The sequence below is a fragment of the Chiloscyllium plagiosum genome, unplaced genomic scaffold (assembly GCF_037043375.1).
Source record: "Chiloscyllium plagiosum isolate Xiang-an unplaced genomic scaffold, Cpla_swu_hap1 HiC_scaffold_34, whole genome shotgun sequence".
Classification (NCBI taxonomy): domain Eukaryota; kingdom Metazoa; phylum Chordata; class Chondrichthyes; order Orectolobiformes; family Hemiscylliidae; genus Chiloscyllium; species Chiloscyllium plagiosum.
Genome location: NW_028270172.1, coordinates 12,452,334 through 12,466,930, shown reverse-complemented (window position 1 = coordinate 12,466,930; position 14,597 = coordinate 12,452,334). Strand labels below are relative to the sequence as shown.

General features: G+C 37.1%; 1 protein-coding gene across 4 annotated transcripts in view; it reads left to right on the top strand.

Annotated features, from left to right (window-relative positions):
* ulk4 (unc-51 like kinase 4) overlaps positions 1–14,597 on the top strand; it is a 502,471-nt gene that overhangs the window by 304,820 nt on the left and 183,054 nt on the right. For all 4 annotated transcript variants that reach the window (XM_043719540.2, XM_043719541.2, XM_087978491.1 and 1 more), the window contains one exon: positions 6,568–6,616. In XM_043719540.2, the coding sequence (XP_043575475.2) occupies positions 6,568–6,616 (49 nt within the window). The remainder of the gene's footprint in view (positions 1–6,567; positions 6,617–14,597) is intronic.

The window sequence follows — 14,597 nt, the reverse complement described above, 5'->3', positions numbered from 1 at the left end:
GTTTAACAATTTTTATGGAAGCTGATGTTGTGGACTGCAGTCATGGACACCAGCACTTTGGAACATCTTCAACAAAGACAATAATTAATTTAATTCAATGAGGAGCTGGGAGATGCAGCAGTGCTCCTCCCCACCCCAGAATTTTTTTAAAAACCTGCCAGTACAGCTCAAGACATTGAGACGTGAATCTCAAAATCAGGTGAACCTCAGACGTTACCATAAACGCTCTCACCCAACCACCTCTGAAAACACAAGAAGAGCGATCCCTGAACTCTGAACCATAATGTATATTGTGATTTGACTGGAAAAATCTCTCTTGCGCTAATGGTATGTTTTTATGAGCATCCACTGTTAATTCCCGGCTATTTTTGGTACATTGACACATGGAGGATTCATGATACGAATCTCTTTACTGAAATGTTATCAAGCTGAACTGTGCATTTACCACAATGTAACAGTCCACAGAAAAGCCATTTTTATTTTACTAACCTCTTCTTGTTGATACAATAACAGCATCCCATCATCAATAACATTATTTTAGGAAAACTGTTCCTTTGAGGAGTACTGCACAATTAATCCACAATGTATGAGGAGAAACGGCTTCATGACCGTAGAATTAAATGCACATGCAAGACAAAGCATGGCAATCTTCTGTGGAATACTGATAGCACTCATTTCTCAAACAATTCCTCAACTTGAATTTACCATGATCAGAGATGCTGTTTCCAAGAAAACACTCTTTACATCTTCATGATTTACCCTCAAATGTGCAATCAACTCCACATAAACATTTGTCTGATCCAATGATAAAATTATTGACTGTTTTCCTTACTTTCCTGATATGTATAGCTCTTGCTGAGCTAGTTTGCAGCAAGGTAGTTGGAAGAAACTTGAGCAAACATTTTTTGATTCAGTGTTTTCATCTTCCACCCTACTTTCTGAAGTTCACCAAAAACTGCACTTACAGCTGTTTCTTTCAGCTGGACATCCTGCACTGCTGTGAGTTGCTGTTATATTCAGCAGATGACTGAAATACCTTGTACTATGAATGGAATGAGCTGATGAGTCATTTATCACATATGCTACACATTCCAGAGCTCCTGGTATTCTTCAATTTGTGATATCTGGTTGCACCTTGTGAGAAAAGACAAACTAGTCTATTGCCAGTGTTTAAAGGTAGTACTACATAATTGAGGTAAATCTGTTAAGCAGACTCATTTGTGCATTGTATATTTTATTAAACTGTATAGAGTCAATTGCAAAGGTCGATGATTCATGATCAATATCTTTTCATGATTTCCAATGTGTATTTTTGAGATTTTCTTTGACTTTGCAATTTTTAGCCCATCCTAAGTCAAAACTGAGGTGAAATAAACAAAAGTATTTGGTCATTGAAGAATCCTGGATGCATAATTTTCCAGGAAGAAATTAAACTCAGTATGAGACTAAACTTTTAGATATATGTCCCTGTATGTAATATTTAAGAGTAGGAGATTGCATAAAATTTAAAACTGTCCGAATGATAGATTAATGAAGATCTCCTGATTTTAAAAATATATAATTTTCTCCTATCGTTTTTAGTGGTTTAAAAGAATTTGGGAAATAAATAACTTTGAAAGTTTTACATGGTTTGGGGTTAAACTCTAACCTGTAATTTCACAGAATCGTTTGGCACAGCAAGAGGCCAATCAGCCCACAACTTGTTGTCTTGCAGAACAAAAGGGATACTAATTATTTGATGTCTGTTTGTAGCAGCAGTAGGACTATTTGCTTTATGATATGAATAAGTGGACATTCTAAAGCTAACCCATAACCCCGGTTATACAGTAAAACTTGTTGATATTTTCAATTTGCTTGATTTATCATTTGGAAAATGCAAATCATTTCTTGTAACACTTGATAAGCATGCATAATAGATTTTAAAACTACTGTGTGTGCATTATCATGTACATGCAAAATTGTTTGCGAGTTATGTTCACCACTTGGAGATTCTGCCTCTGGAATACTGCCCAAAGATGCCTGTGGACTGAATAAAATGGGGTTCAACATCAGATCCATTTCCTCCTACCCCCACCCCAACACTAATGGTGTTTTGTGCCACAGGATATGTGATTGCCACCTCATTTCTATTATAACTGTCCCTTTATATGGTTACCTCCAGAGATTCACTGCAATATAAATAGAGTATGAGTCAAGCACAGAATTCGGTCTTCACTGCAATTCAAAACAACTAAATTGTACACTGCATGACTGAAGGCATGTTGTTGATCAGAACGCTAATTTCACAAAGCATCCCTATTTGGTATGGAAAGTTTTTGACTGCATTGAATTCTTTTATACTCAGCAAAGAGATAGAGATTCAGCTGTGAAACATTTCCACGCTTGTTTGATTGAAAGTAGATTTAAATTATTTTGAGATATGATTATGCAGGATCTACCTTACATCCCTCAAAAAATTCTGTTATATTTTAGATATTTTGATTACCTCAATTTAAAATAACTTGAAGAAGGAAGTGTTGTTTTGATTATTTAATAATGTTTTAACAGCCTGGAAAATTAAAAGTGGAAATTTGAAATGTCAAATGCAATGTTTCTGACTACAACACTTGTGATTTCTTTGGGAAATCAGGTTTAGGTACTTAGATGGTTTTATTGCATGCATCAATGTAATCTGGACCAAAATGTGTGCATTTCCAGAAATTGATGTTGATAAGTTTTCTATTTGATATTGGATCAGTTTACAACTTTATCATTGTAGGTGCAGTATAGCCTGATGGATCAAAAGGCATACAAGAAAGATCAGAGATTTTTAAAAAGTCTATTCATTCCACTGGATCTCCAATTTGAATAATATTATGTTCCCAAGCTTACATCCAACTGTCTTTTGAATTCAACTGATGTCTAAGCTTTGGTCAGGCACTTACACAGCAATTGCTAATGACCTGGAAGTCATTGCCTAGAGGGTGCTGGAAGTGGAAATAACCAATCATTTTAAAAGGAAACGGGATGGGTACCAGAGCAAACTAAACATTCGGGATTATGGAGCTGGAAAGGAGCAATGAAACTTGACTAGACTGCTCCACAGAGAGTTGACATGGACTCGATGGGCTGAATGATCTCCTTCTGTACCGTCATGACCCTGTGACCCAGGAGTATTAAGCTCCCTGCGTGGTTCTACCAATCATTGTGTTTGTCACAATTTTACACATCAAATACTAAAAAAAAGTATATCCTCTGCACAAAAAGCAGGACAAATCCAACCCAGCCAATCATAGTCTTATCAGTCTACTCTCGATCATCAGTAAAGTGATGGAAGGGATCATTGATAGTGCTATCAGATGCACTTAGAAAGGAATAACTTGCTCACTGGTGCTCAGTTTGGGTTCTGTCATGGACATCTCCTGACTTCATTCACTTCATTTAACATATGTTGAAATATAGACAAAGGAGCTGAATACCACAGGGGAGGTGAGACTGGCTGCTCTTGTAATTAAAGCACTATTTGACTAAATACAGTATTAAAGAGCTCTGGAAAAACTGGAGTTAATAGGAATCAGAGAAAATTGTCAGAGAATATTTGATTGACATTCAGCAGAATATTATAGCTTTCAAGTTTAACAACATTCTTTAATGGTTCTTCTCGTATCCCAGTCAGTAGCCTCACATTAGTTTTGGACAGATTTGCTAGCGAAATTAGTTTAATCAACTTGGCTGTAATTGTTGCAAGTTAGAAACTGACGTGTTGGTGACAGTATTTAATCCCAAGAGAAACCACTTATCAATGCAACATCCAATCAATAAGGAGGGTTTGTTCTCAAAGGAATCTAGAACTTTGAGAGGAGACCTTATTAAAACTTATAAAATTCTTAAGAGCTTGACAAGGTAGATCCAGAGAGGTTGTTTCCTGTTGTGGGATAGTCTAATACCAGAGGGCATAATCTCAGAGTAAAGTAAAGCCCACTTAAGATGTCAGAGATGTGGAGGAATGTTTTCTTCCAGGTGGTGAGAAATCTGTAGAATATTTTATTGAAGAGGGAAACTAAGGTTAGGTCCTGAATATTTAGTTTCTTCAAGGCTGAGATAGACAGATATCTAATTATTAAGGAGTCAAGGTTTATGAGGATAAGCAGGAAATTGGAGTCAAGGATTATTTTTGATGATTAGATTAGATTCCCTACAGTATGGAAACAGGTCCTTCGGCCTGACAGGTCCACACCGACCCTCCGATGAGTAACCCACCCAGTCCCATTTCCCTCTGACTAATGGACCTAACACTATGGGCAATTTAGCATGACCAATTCACCTGACCTGCACATCTTTGGACTGTGGAGGAAACTGGAGCACCCAGAGGAAACCCACGCAGACACTGGGAGAATGTACAAATTCCACACAGACAGTCGCCTGAGGCTGGAATCGAACCTGGAACCCGGGTGCTGTCAGGCAGCAGTGCTAACCACTGAGCCACCGTGCTGCCCAATTTGATCAGTGATGATCTCATTGGAAAACATAGCGGACTTGATGGACCAAATGGCCTGCTCTGTTCCTAGTTATGATATTTATATAGCTTTCTTTAGCATAAAACTATGTCCCCAGGCAATTCATTGGAGTGTGGGAGCAATGATAGCTGCTACGACTAAGAGAAAGTGGTTCTAAAGATTGAAACAAAAGTTGGTGAAAGACATTCAGATGGGTTTTAACGATTGTCGTGAAAGTTCCAGAGTATAGTCTCTGGCTAATGAAATGTCTTGCTTCTGGTCAACTAAAGAGCATGGAGTCAGAGGATTGGATGATGATTGCCAATCATATTCAACAAAGTCAATTGATAAGCACAAGTTAGTAATTAAGAGATTAGGAAAACAAATCCCACCATAGTAAATTTTGAAACTGAGATAAACGAATCCAGTCATTTTTGGTATGTTAATCAAGAAAAAAATAACCACTAAAGGGTGTACAAATGATCTTCAGAGAAAGGATGTTCTCCCAAAATGAGACTGTGGTCCACGATATGCAGTTGAATTTTAAAGCTCTCTGACCAATCATTCTATTCTATGTGAAAACAAAGAAATAATAGCTGAAGAAAATTAGGCAAAAATAAAGATTTTGACAGATTGTACCTCTCACGAATGGAATATGGAAAGCTGAAATAAAAGTCTATTTTTAGAAATTTGTTTTTTAGCTGAGCTAAAGCTAGCAAAGTGGCAAATGGAAAAACAAAATAAAAATAAGAATTAACTAAGCAGGGAACTCTGAAGATCAAGAATTTTTCACTTTGACAGAAATGCAAGTCTCTCTTCTCTCTTCACCCACTGTTTACAGGCTGACAAGTATGAAACTTAACCATAGATTCCTGGTCTGCTAAATATCTTACCTTTTTTAAATGTATTAATTCACAAGATGTAGGCCAGCATATGTTGTCCAGAAGACAGTAAAGAATCAGGCACATTGCTGTGGGTCTGCAGCCACATGTAGGGCAGACCAGGAAAGGACAGCCATTTCCTTCTCTAAAGCATTCATAAACCAAATGGGTTTTTCCAATAATCATTTCATGATTACCCTAGACTCTTTATTCCAGATTTTTATTGAATTCAAATTCCATCATTTGCCATAGGAGGTTTCAAATCTAGATCCTCAGGACATTAACTGGATCTCTAATACTATAATCTAGTGATAATACCACTAGGCAATCGCCTCTCTTATCCTTGCTGAAACCCCCACAGGCTGATAGCTTGTACTATTGACTATCATGAAACAGCCAGATGAAGGGGAAACTGGATCATGGCCAGTGACCCAAATGAATCAGCACTTTTCAGAAAGGGAAGGCGAAAATCATCTCCCACAACAAAACTTTAAGCTAGGTTATTTGGCATCTGGTTCTTTCATGAGTGCAATTATGGCTTACCAATTCTTTAAATAGAAGGTTTTTTTTATCATCTCCCTAAATGAATGGGTGTAAATTGCAAGTTAAAATAGTGCTTGGAAAATTGGACCTTCCAAACCTCTACCTTATGAACAAAACATGTACATGCAAACATGTAAAATCTTTTCACAAACTCTGGACGTTCCAAAGAATCTTAAAGCTAATGCAATTCTTTTGAAGAATAGAAAATGTTACTTTGTGGATTTTTTTTGATGATGTTGGTAGATGAAGTTTGTTGCACATTTCTTGTTTTAAATCAACACACTTTTTGTAAAATTGCTAAAAAGTCCAGCATTTGGATTTTACCTGATTCACAATTCATGACCTTTTATTCATTCTATTATTGTTTACTTCCATGTCTTGTAAAATTTTCAACCGTATTTTGAATTTCTAGCTTTGATCAATGGGATAAGCAGTGAATCATTTCCAATAAACTGTGACGTTGTTCATGTTTATGAGGTATACAAAGACTAAATTACCAACTGCATTAGTCAGGGGTCAGTGTTGTGGGTCACTCATGTATCGATATTTGTTGCTCACACTGAGCCATTCATTTATGTATCAATAGCAAGATCAGTTTTGCATCTTTTAATGAAAGTGAAAACATACCTGTGTTCTAATTATATGATGCTAATTATTTATGTTTCCAGATTAATTGAAGACTGCCAAATTGTGCCCATTCTTTTCCAGGTTATTTTGGTGAGTACCAAGTATGATGAGTTTTTTTTTCTCCTTTTTTTAGTCATTAAATGCAATCCACTCCTCTTTAGTCCACAGAAACCACCTTATCATAATTTAACCACTTTTGGCCTGGCTTGTGGAAACATCCAATATTTAACAGATGTTTCTGAAATTAATCAGGATTTTGAGTGTGTGATGAAAGAGTTTTTCTAATCGGTAACAAATGTGGATAGACCAAAAATTATCATTAGAAGACCAAAGGCAAAGTTAGACGAATATTTTTCACAGGAACAGGGCCATGGAGTACTTTACCATGAATGAAGCAGGGAGTATAACATAGTGGGCCAGAGATAGTTAGAGCAAAGCATCCATATCATGCCCGAATAATTATACTTTTGCCCTGCATCTTTCAGCCATGGATAATTTTGCATCGTAACATGCTGATAACAGCACACCTACGACTATGAAGCATCTAAGGTGTCGGTGAGCCATGGTGTGAAAGTGCTGTTGTCATGACCATTTTGTTTAAGGATTGAGAAAGAACCAAGGTGCATTAGGCAAATTAGGCAAAAAAAGCAATAAAGAGAGAGAATGGGGAAAAATGGATTAGGAGAGAAAGAAGAAAGTGACAGAAAAGAAATTGTAGGCATCAACCAATCTGGTAACACAGCAGAGCACAGCTGATTCAGAGGGAGCTGGCAAATAAAGTCAAATAAGTTCATTTTAAATCTTCGTGTCATGGCAATTGTTCGTGTTTTGTCCCTGGAGAGAAGGCATCAATATAACAATTTCTTTCTTCTTGACACTCAGAGTTTATGCAAAGTTGAATTTTGTTGCAGTTATATTGAAACTTCAAATTTGCTTGATAGGGGAGAATCTGACAGTGAGTTAACTCATTTTTTTGTGAACTTTGTAACTTCTCCATTCCTGAAGGCAATTGCTGTTGCTGGAGTAATTTCACATGTCCTTTGGCACCTCAACCAAGTTGCAGCTCTTCATGTCTGAGTCTTAACTGCATGGTATCACAATTCAGCTGAATATAGACCAGCACCCACATATTTTCTTTCAATAGGTATACTGAAAAATAGTTAGAAATAAAAACCCTGCGGTTGAAGATGTTTTGTCAAATCTACAGAATGAAGTTTTCAAACTTTCCAAATAAATCGGGAATTTCTATACAATTACTACATTACTACAGTGAAAAGAAAAAAATTGTAAAATGAATGTCTCATAGTGTGAGCTAAAGACTAATACTTTAATGAGGATATTCATTTCCAGCACACAAGCTAAGTGCGTGAAGAATAAATTGGCCATTTTGTGACATAGGATTATTCGTATCTCCGCTATTGATAGGAAGCTCTGTAAAGCATTCTCAGATCAAATCAACGTATGCCCTGTACTGGCAATTTGAACAAACTTTTGATTTTAAAAATAAGTTTATGTCATCATTCAATTGAGGAATAAAGGCTGCAGTGAGTTATTGTTTTGCAAATTGCTGTAAATGACGCTCTGCCTTGAAGGCTTCAAAGAATATTTACAGTGTAGGTATCATTGTGTATAAAAATGGATTGTACATTAATGGTGCTTATCCACCGTATTCAGCCAGAAGCTAAATTATATAGAAAAATGATCCATGGTTGATCTCAACCCTGTGCCAAAATCTCACCAGTGCCTCAAATGCGACAATATGGCCATTGAATTAACCGATAAAGGAGAGATAGAGAGAATTGCTGGTTTTATCAAATCTCTCCTGGTGGAAGAGTTTAAGAACCTTTTGTTTGATTTGCATGGCAGCACCTGCTGTCAAGCAATAAAGGTATAGCTTTAATTATAGGCTACTTTAATCTGCATATAGATCAGGCAAATTAAATCAGTAAAAATACTGTAGAGGAGGGATTCCTGAAATGGATACGAGATAGTTTTCTGGATCAATACACTGAGACCACCCTAGACTGGGGTACTGTGTAATGAGAAATGGCTAGTGGGCAATCTAGCTGTGTGAGGTTCCTTGGGGATGAGTGACGATAATATAGAATTCTTCATTAAGACAGTGAGTGACATAGTTGATTCTGAGATTGGGCTACTGTGTTTAGAAGAATGTTGGTATGAGACATGAGTTGTTTATGATAAATTAGGGAGTGTTACTTAAAGGTTTGACAGTGAATAGGCAATGATAGGCATTTAAAAGAATGTCTGAAAGAACTGCAACAATTGCTCATTCTTGTCTGGCACAACAATAAAATGGGGAAGATGGCCCAGCCATGGCTAACATGGGAAATTAGGGATCGTATTCAATCCAAGGGAGGGACGTACAAATTGGCCAAAAGAGCAGCAGACTGGATGATTGTGAGCAGTTTAGGTTTCAGCAAAGGAGGATAAGTGGATTGATTAACAAGAGAATATAGAGTACGAGAGTAATCTTGTGGGGAATGTACAAACTGATTGTAAAAACTAATATAGGTATGTGAAGAGAATAAGTTCAGTGAAGACAAATGTAGGTCCCTTACAGTCAGAGACAGGGAATGTTATAATGGGAATTAAAGAGATCACTAGCCAAGAAATATATATTTTGTTTCTGTCCTCACAAAGCAAGGCACAAATAATGTGTCAAAAGTGTTGGAGAGCATATGAATCGTCTTGCAAGATTCTGCAGACTCTGGAACAGTTCTTATGGCTTGGAGGATAGCTAATGTAACTCCATTACTTAAAAAAAGGAGGTAAATAGAAAACAGGAACTTATCGACATTGGTGCTGGGAAAATTGTTGAGTTCATTATTTTATAGCAAAGCACTCGGGAAACAGTGATAAGATTGGACAGAGTCAGAATGGATTCATGAGAGGAAAATCGTGCTTCATAAGTTGATTGAACGTTTTTGAGGATGTAGCAAGTCGAGTTGATGAGGAGGAATCAGTGGATGTGGTTGCTTAGACTTTCAGAAGGTGTTCAAGAAGGTCCCACATAATAGATTAGCATGTAATATTAAAATGCATGGGATAGGAGGGCTAATGTACTGATCTCGCTAGAGAACTGGCTGGTAGACAGGATACAAAGAGTCAGAATAAACGGTTCATTTTATGAGTGGTAGCCAGTGACTAGTGGTTTACCGCAAGGATCGGTACTTGGACCCCAGCTATTCACAGTATATATTAATGGTTTAGTCGAGGGAAATTAAATGTAATCTCCCCAAATTTGGAGATGACTGAAAGACGGGTGGGAGAGTGAATTTTGAGGATGATGCATTGATGCATCTCCTATATTCTCTCCTATAGAAAGTGCTAATGGTCTAAATATTGAAAGTTTTCAAGAAGGAGGTGCATGTAGTTCTTAGGGCTAAAAGAGATCAAAGAGTATGGGGAGAAAATAGGAACAGAGTACTGAGTTGGATGATCATCCATGATTATATTGAATGGTGGAGCCAACTTGAAGGGCTGAGTGGCCTATGCCTATTTCTATTTTGTATGATTCTGTGTCAAAGCTGATCCAACTGTAATGCTGACCTTCGAAAGTTACTGGTGAGTGTCTGCACCTGTGAATGCTCGCCCAAGCAAGAAGTCAGCGCATTCAGGTGAGGAAGAGAGGGCGCTGGCAAGATGTAAGTCCTGATTTACTGCAAAGTAATAGGTAAATTTTCATTTACTATTGTCAACTGTTATGATTCTTTATTGAACATTGGGTCCCCAAAATCCAGCTGTTGTTTTTGGATGAAGTGCTCCCATGGATTTTTAAGATATCAAACAGATTCTGTACAGCACTACAGTTACCTGCAAAGTGGGATGTTGCCGCAGCCAAAAAAAACAAGTCGTATTGTAGAAGACCTACAATGAATGCAGAAAAATGTACTTCAAATATGATAGAGGTGTAATGGACATAAATGAATGGTCAACCAAAGCATCTATAACCGCATCTTCAAAGTGGATGATTTTATGAAAACAGTGGGTGAAAGTGGTGAGGTGGAACTACTTAGGGAAAGTTTTGACATTGAAGATGTGGTTGCATTAGTTGGGTGAAGAGAATGGGTGTGTATAAAAATGCGGAGTTCTCAGAGAAGTATAGAGAGATGAAACCTGTATAGAGAGGAGGAACAAAGGCAAGAATGAATTTAAACAACAGTTTAAATTCAAGGTATTGTATTCATGTAAGTTTTACAATACAGGCTTGATTTGCAAAAAACAACATAAAGCTTTTATTGTAATTATACATTTGTAGCTTCTGGTGTGAAATGCCAATTATCTGTGCATGCAACTTTACACCAGTTATTAAAAGGGTTTAGTGAAATTGGTGCAATAATTTAGAAAACAACTTTTAGATGATTATTTTAAATATTAATAACTTAATCTCTGGAATTGGGGAGGGTGCAGAAAAGATTTATGAGAATAGATCCTGAGATGACACTTCCAGCATGTAGATACATTGGCAAAGCTGGAGTTCTTCAAGAATAGAAGTTTCACAAGAGATTGATAGAGGTGTTAAAATCAAGAAGGGTCAGAACAGAATAGATAAAGAGAAATTGTTTCCATTCGTGAAAGGTGTGAAAGCAAGAGAATGTAAGTTTAAGGTGATTGACAGGAGAACCAAAGGTAACAGGAAAAGTTACACATTGAGTGGTTAGGATCTGTAATTCTAGCTACCTTAGAATGTGGTGAAGGCAGGTTGAATTATGACTTTCAAAAGGAATTGATAATTATTTGAAGAGAAAAGATTTACAGGGTTGTGAGGTAATGTTGGGGCCGTGGGACATGTTTAGTAGCTCTTGCAGAAAGTCTGCACAGACCTGACCAGTCAATGGCCACCTTCTGTACAGTAACAATAGATTTTATGAAGTTATTCAGCCCAAAGATTAAAAGCATTTTTAAAAATTACACACCATAAGTTCAGATCCAGTTATTGTGCATTCTTGGCATACACACCCGGAGCAGTATTTGTATGTGTATGGCATTTTCGGAGCACACAGCTAAAAGCAAACAACAGCATTTTGATCGATAACAATGAAATCTGTGAAAACACTGGAGACCTGGATTATATTCTACTCTCTTTCCTTAAAAGAAGGATAGTTCTAATACCATCCTCTATATTGTCTGCATTTAGTGCACAGCCCCAGGAGAATGAGACTAGGTTTGTGCTTGTTCTCTGCCTCATTAGTGTGCGTAATAGAGATCTTGACTGGGTGAATGGCATTTCTGTTTCACAGATTCTTGTGTGTGTAAGTTGCTGCAGAATGGGACATTAATGATGTCTTAACGAACTTGACTACAGTATGAAAAGCAGTCTTCATCTTGCTGATACTTATGTCTCACAGCTGATGGACAGCCAATTGTTTAGTTCAGTCTCTAGAGGAGGTTTTTAATAGAAGTGAGAATGAGCTTTTCTGATTGTGGGAAATAAAGTTGCTGTAAACTATTAAACCCAAAAATCTGTATGGTAGTAGTAATGAATGTACTGTGGAAATGATCATTATCGCGGTCAAATAAAACTTGGCATAGAACCATGCACTTTCTGCAAGTATTTAGAATGCATGAAGAACAGCGCATGCAGCATACATTATATTTTGTCATAAAAACATACACTACCCTCCCTCATTTGAAAGACTTGCTTTCTTATCGGGCAGTGAAGGTTATTGCCCCTGTTATGTATGAAGTAAACTGACTGACAGAATCCACACCATGGGAGAACATTGACTGAAGCAATCTACAGTTGAAGGCTGCCAAGTCTGACTGAGGATGTTAAGAGGAAGACGTGAATGGAATGTTCCTTATTGTAACACGACAGATTGAAATATTTACCTGTTACTAGGGGATGTGATAATTTGTCACAGCCATTAGATTAGATTAGATTAGATTAGATTACTTTACAGTGTGGAAACAGGCCCTTCGGCCCAACACTGGCCCGCCGAAGCGCAACCCACCCACACCCCTCCATTTACCCCTTACCTAACACTACGGGCAATTTAGCATGGCCAGTTCACCTGACCTGCACATCTTTGGACTGTGGGAGGAAACTGGAGCACCCGGAGGAAATCCACGCAGACACGGGGAGAACGTGCAAACTCCACACAGTTAGTTGCCTGAGGCAGGATCTGAACCCGGGTCTCTGGCGCTGTGAGGCAGCAGTGCTAACCACTGTGCCACCGTGCCGCCCAAAATAGCTTGTGGGGCAATAGCTTGTGGTTTTCTGCATTGGGTATTAGGTGGTCCACATTTGAACTTGTAAAGTTATGTAAAATCTTAGTTTTTTCATTGTCATATCAATGTCTCCATAACTTGTGTGCCATAGTTACTGGGAGCACAGGTATAATAAGTAATAATAATTCATTATTAGCATGTCTTCCATATTTTTTAATATGGAAAATAGTAAGTAATCAAGGTGAGTACCTAGGTAAGGCAGCTATTATTATTGATCCTGTCCATTTCCACACAGCTATTGAGCACCTTCATATCAGAGATGCAAAATTATAAGAAACTCTTACCTGGACTTTGCAGATTACAAGGATATAAAGATGCACAACATTATTTACAAGCTCAGGATAAACATAATGGTTCTAACTATATTAAGGTTTAACGTTTCCCATTGGTCCACGTCATACTTAAAATAGTTCACTCGACAAAAACTGCTTTAATGAAAGCTTTGTGATAAAAATAGTTTGGCCTGATAATGCTTCCATGCTTTTCAGAAAAAATGGAGCAAGAAATATACTTGCCTACAGGTATTATAAATACAGTTTGCTACTCACATCAATAGCAGATTTAGCAGTTTAATCTATTACAGAAAACAAATGTTACTTATTTGGGACATTTAGGAGTGGGTTAGATGCATATAATGAAGTTGATATTTACTTTATAATGCAAGCAGACTTCAGGGTTTTGCCATAACTTGGGGTTTGATGGTGAATGAAATAAACAAAAGTCTGCAACTTCTTGACTCTTTCTGATTTGAACGTGTTACAAGCCACACTAAATCAAAGCCATTGTGCAGGAAAATGGTAACTGAGGTTTCATGAATTTTGAAACAAATTAGCATAATACTTTACATTTATTACAGATTAAAAATTTGTTAGATTTCTTGGTGGAATGTCTATTACACCATCATGATTCACAAAATGAACTTACATGGCACTGAGTTTATAATTATAGGTTAATCCAGAAATATTTCCTCTTCTTCCACCTCTCAACAGTCTTGTTATTTATAATTCAAACATGTTATGAAGCCAAGTCATTTTTATTCAAAGACAAAAACAGAATTGCTAGATAAGCTCAGCAGGTCTGGCAGCAGTGGTGAAGAGAAATCAAAGTTAATGTTTCGTGTCACATGATCTTTCCTCAGAACTGAGTTTTGCTTCAATACTAACAATACTTCTGATGCTGAAATATGTTCTATCATCCTATGCCACGGTGTTCATCATTATCCAAAGTGCCTAATTTACATTCCAGAAGGATGTAAATTAGTAAGTACCTACAATTAGCAAGGGTTAACTTACTAAAGAAAAGGAGAAATAATAGAGTAGATTTTCAGATGTATCACACTGATGGGACAACAAATTACACCCACATAATGCCTTTAAGATAAAAATAGCCCCAAAGTATTTTTCAGAAAAGGACAACTGAGACATATCCAAACTTGCTGAGGAGAAGTTAAGAGGCTGCAAGGACTTGGACAAAAATGTTTTAAGTTGAAAAGACATTTGAGGATGTTTAGGAAAGTGATTCCAAAGACTGGAACTAAAGCAACTGAGAATGATATTGCCAACAATGGGAAAAAATGAAGAGATAGTGGGAAGGATAATGTACAGCAGACCAGATATAGATGAACAGTGAATTTTGGGTGAGAGTTTTTCAGAAAAGTAGGAGAAAACATGAAATGAGGATGAGGATACAGGGTTTGTTAACAAAGCCCCAATTAATGGGTTACAGAACTTAGAGATTGTTTTCAATAATGTTGAAATTTGTGAAGAAAACAGGGTGGAAAGTCAACTAATCCAAATGGCAAAATCACACTATGAGGATT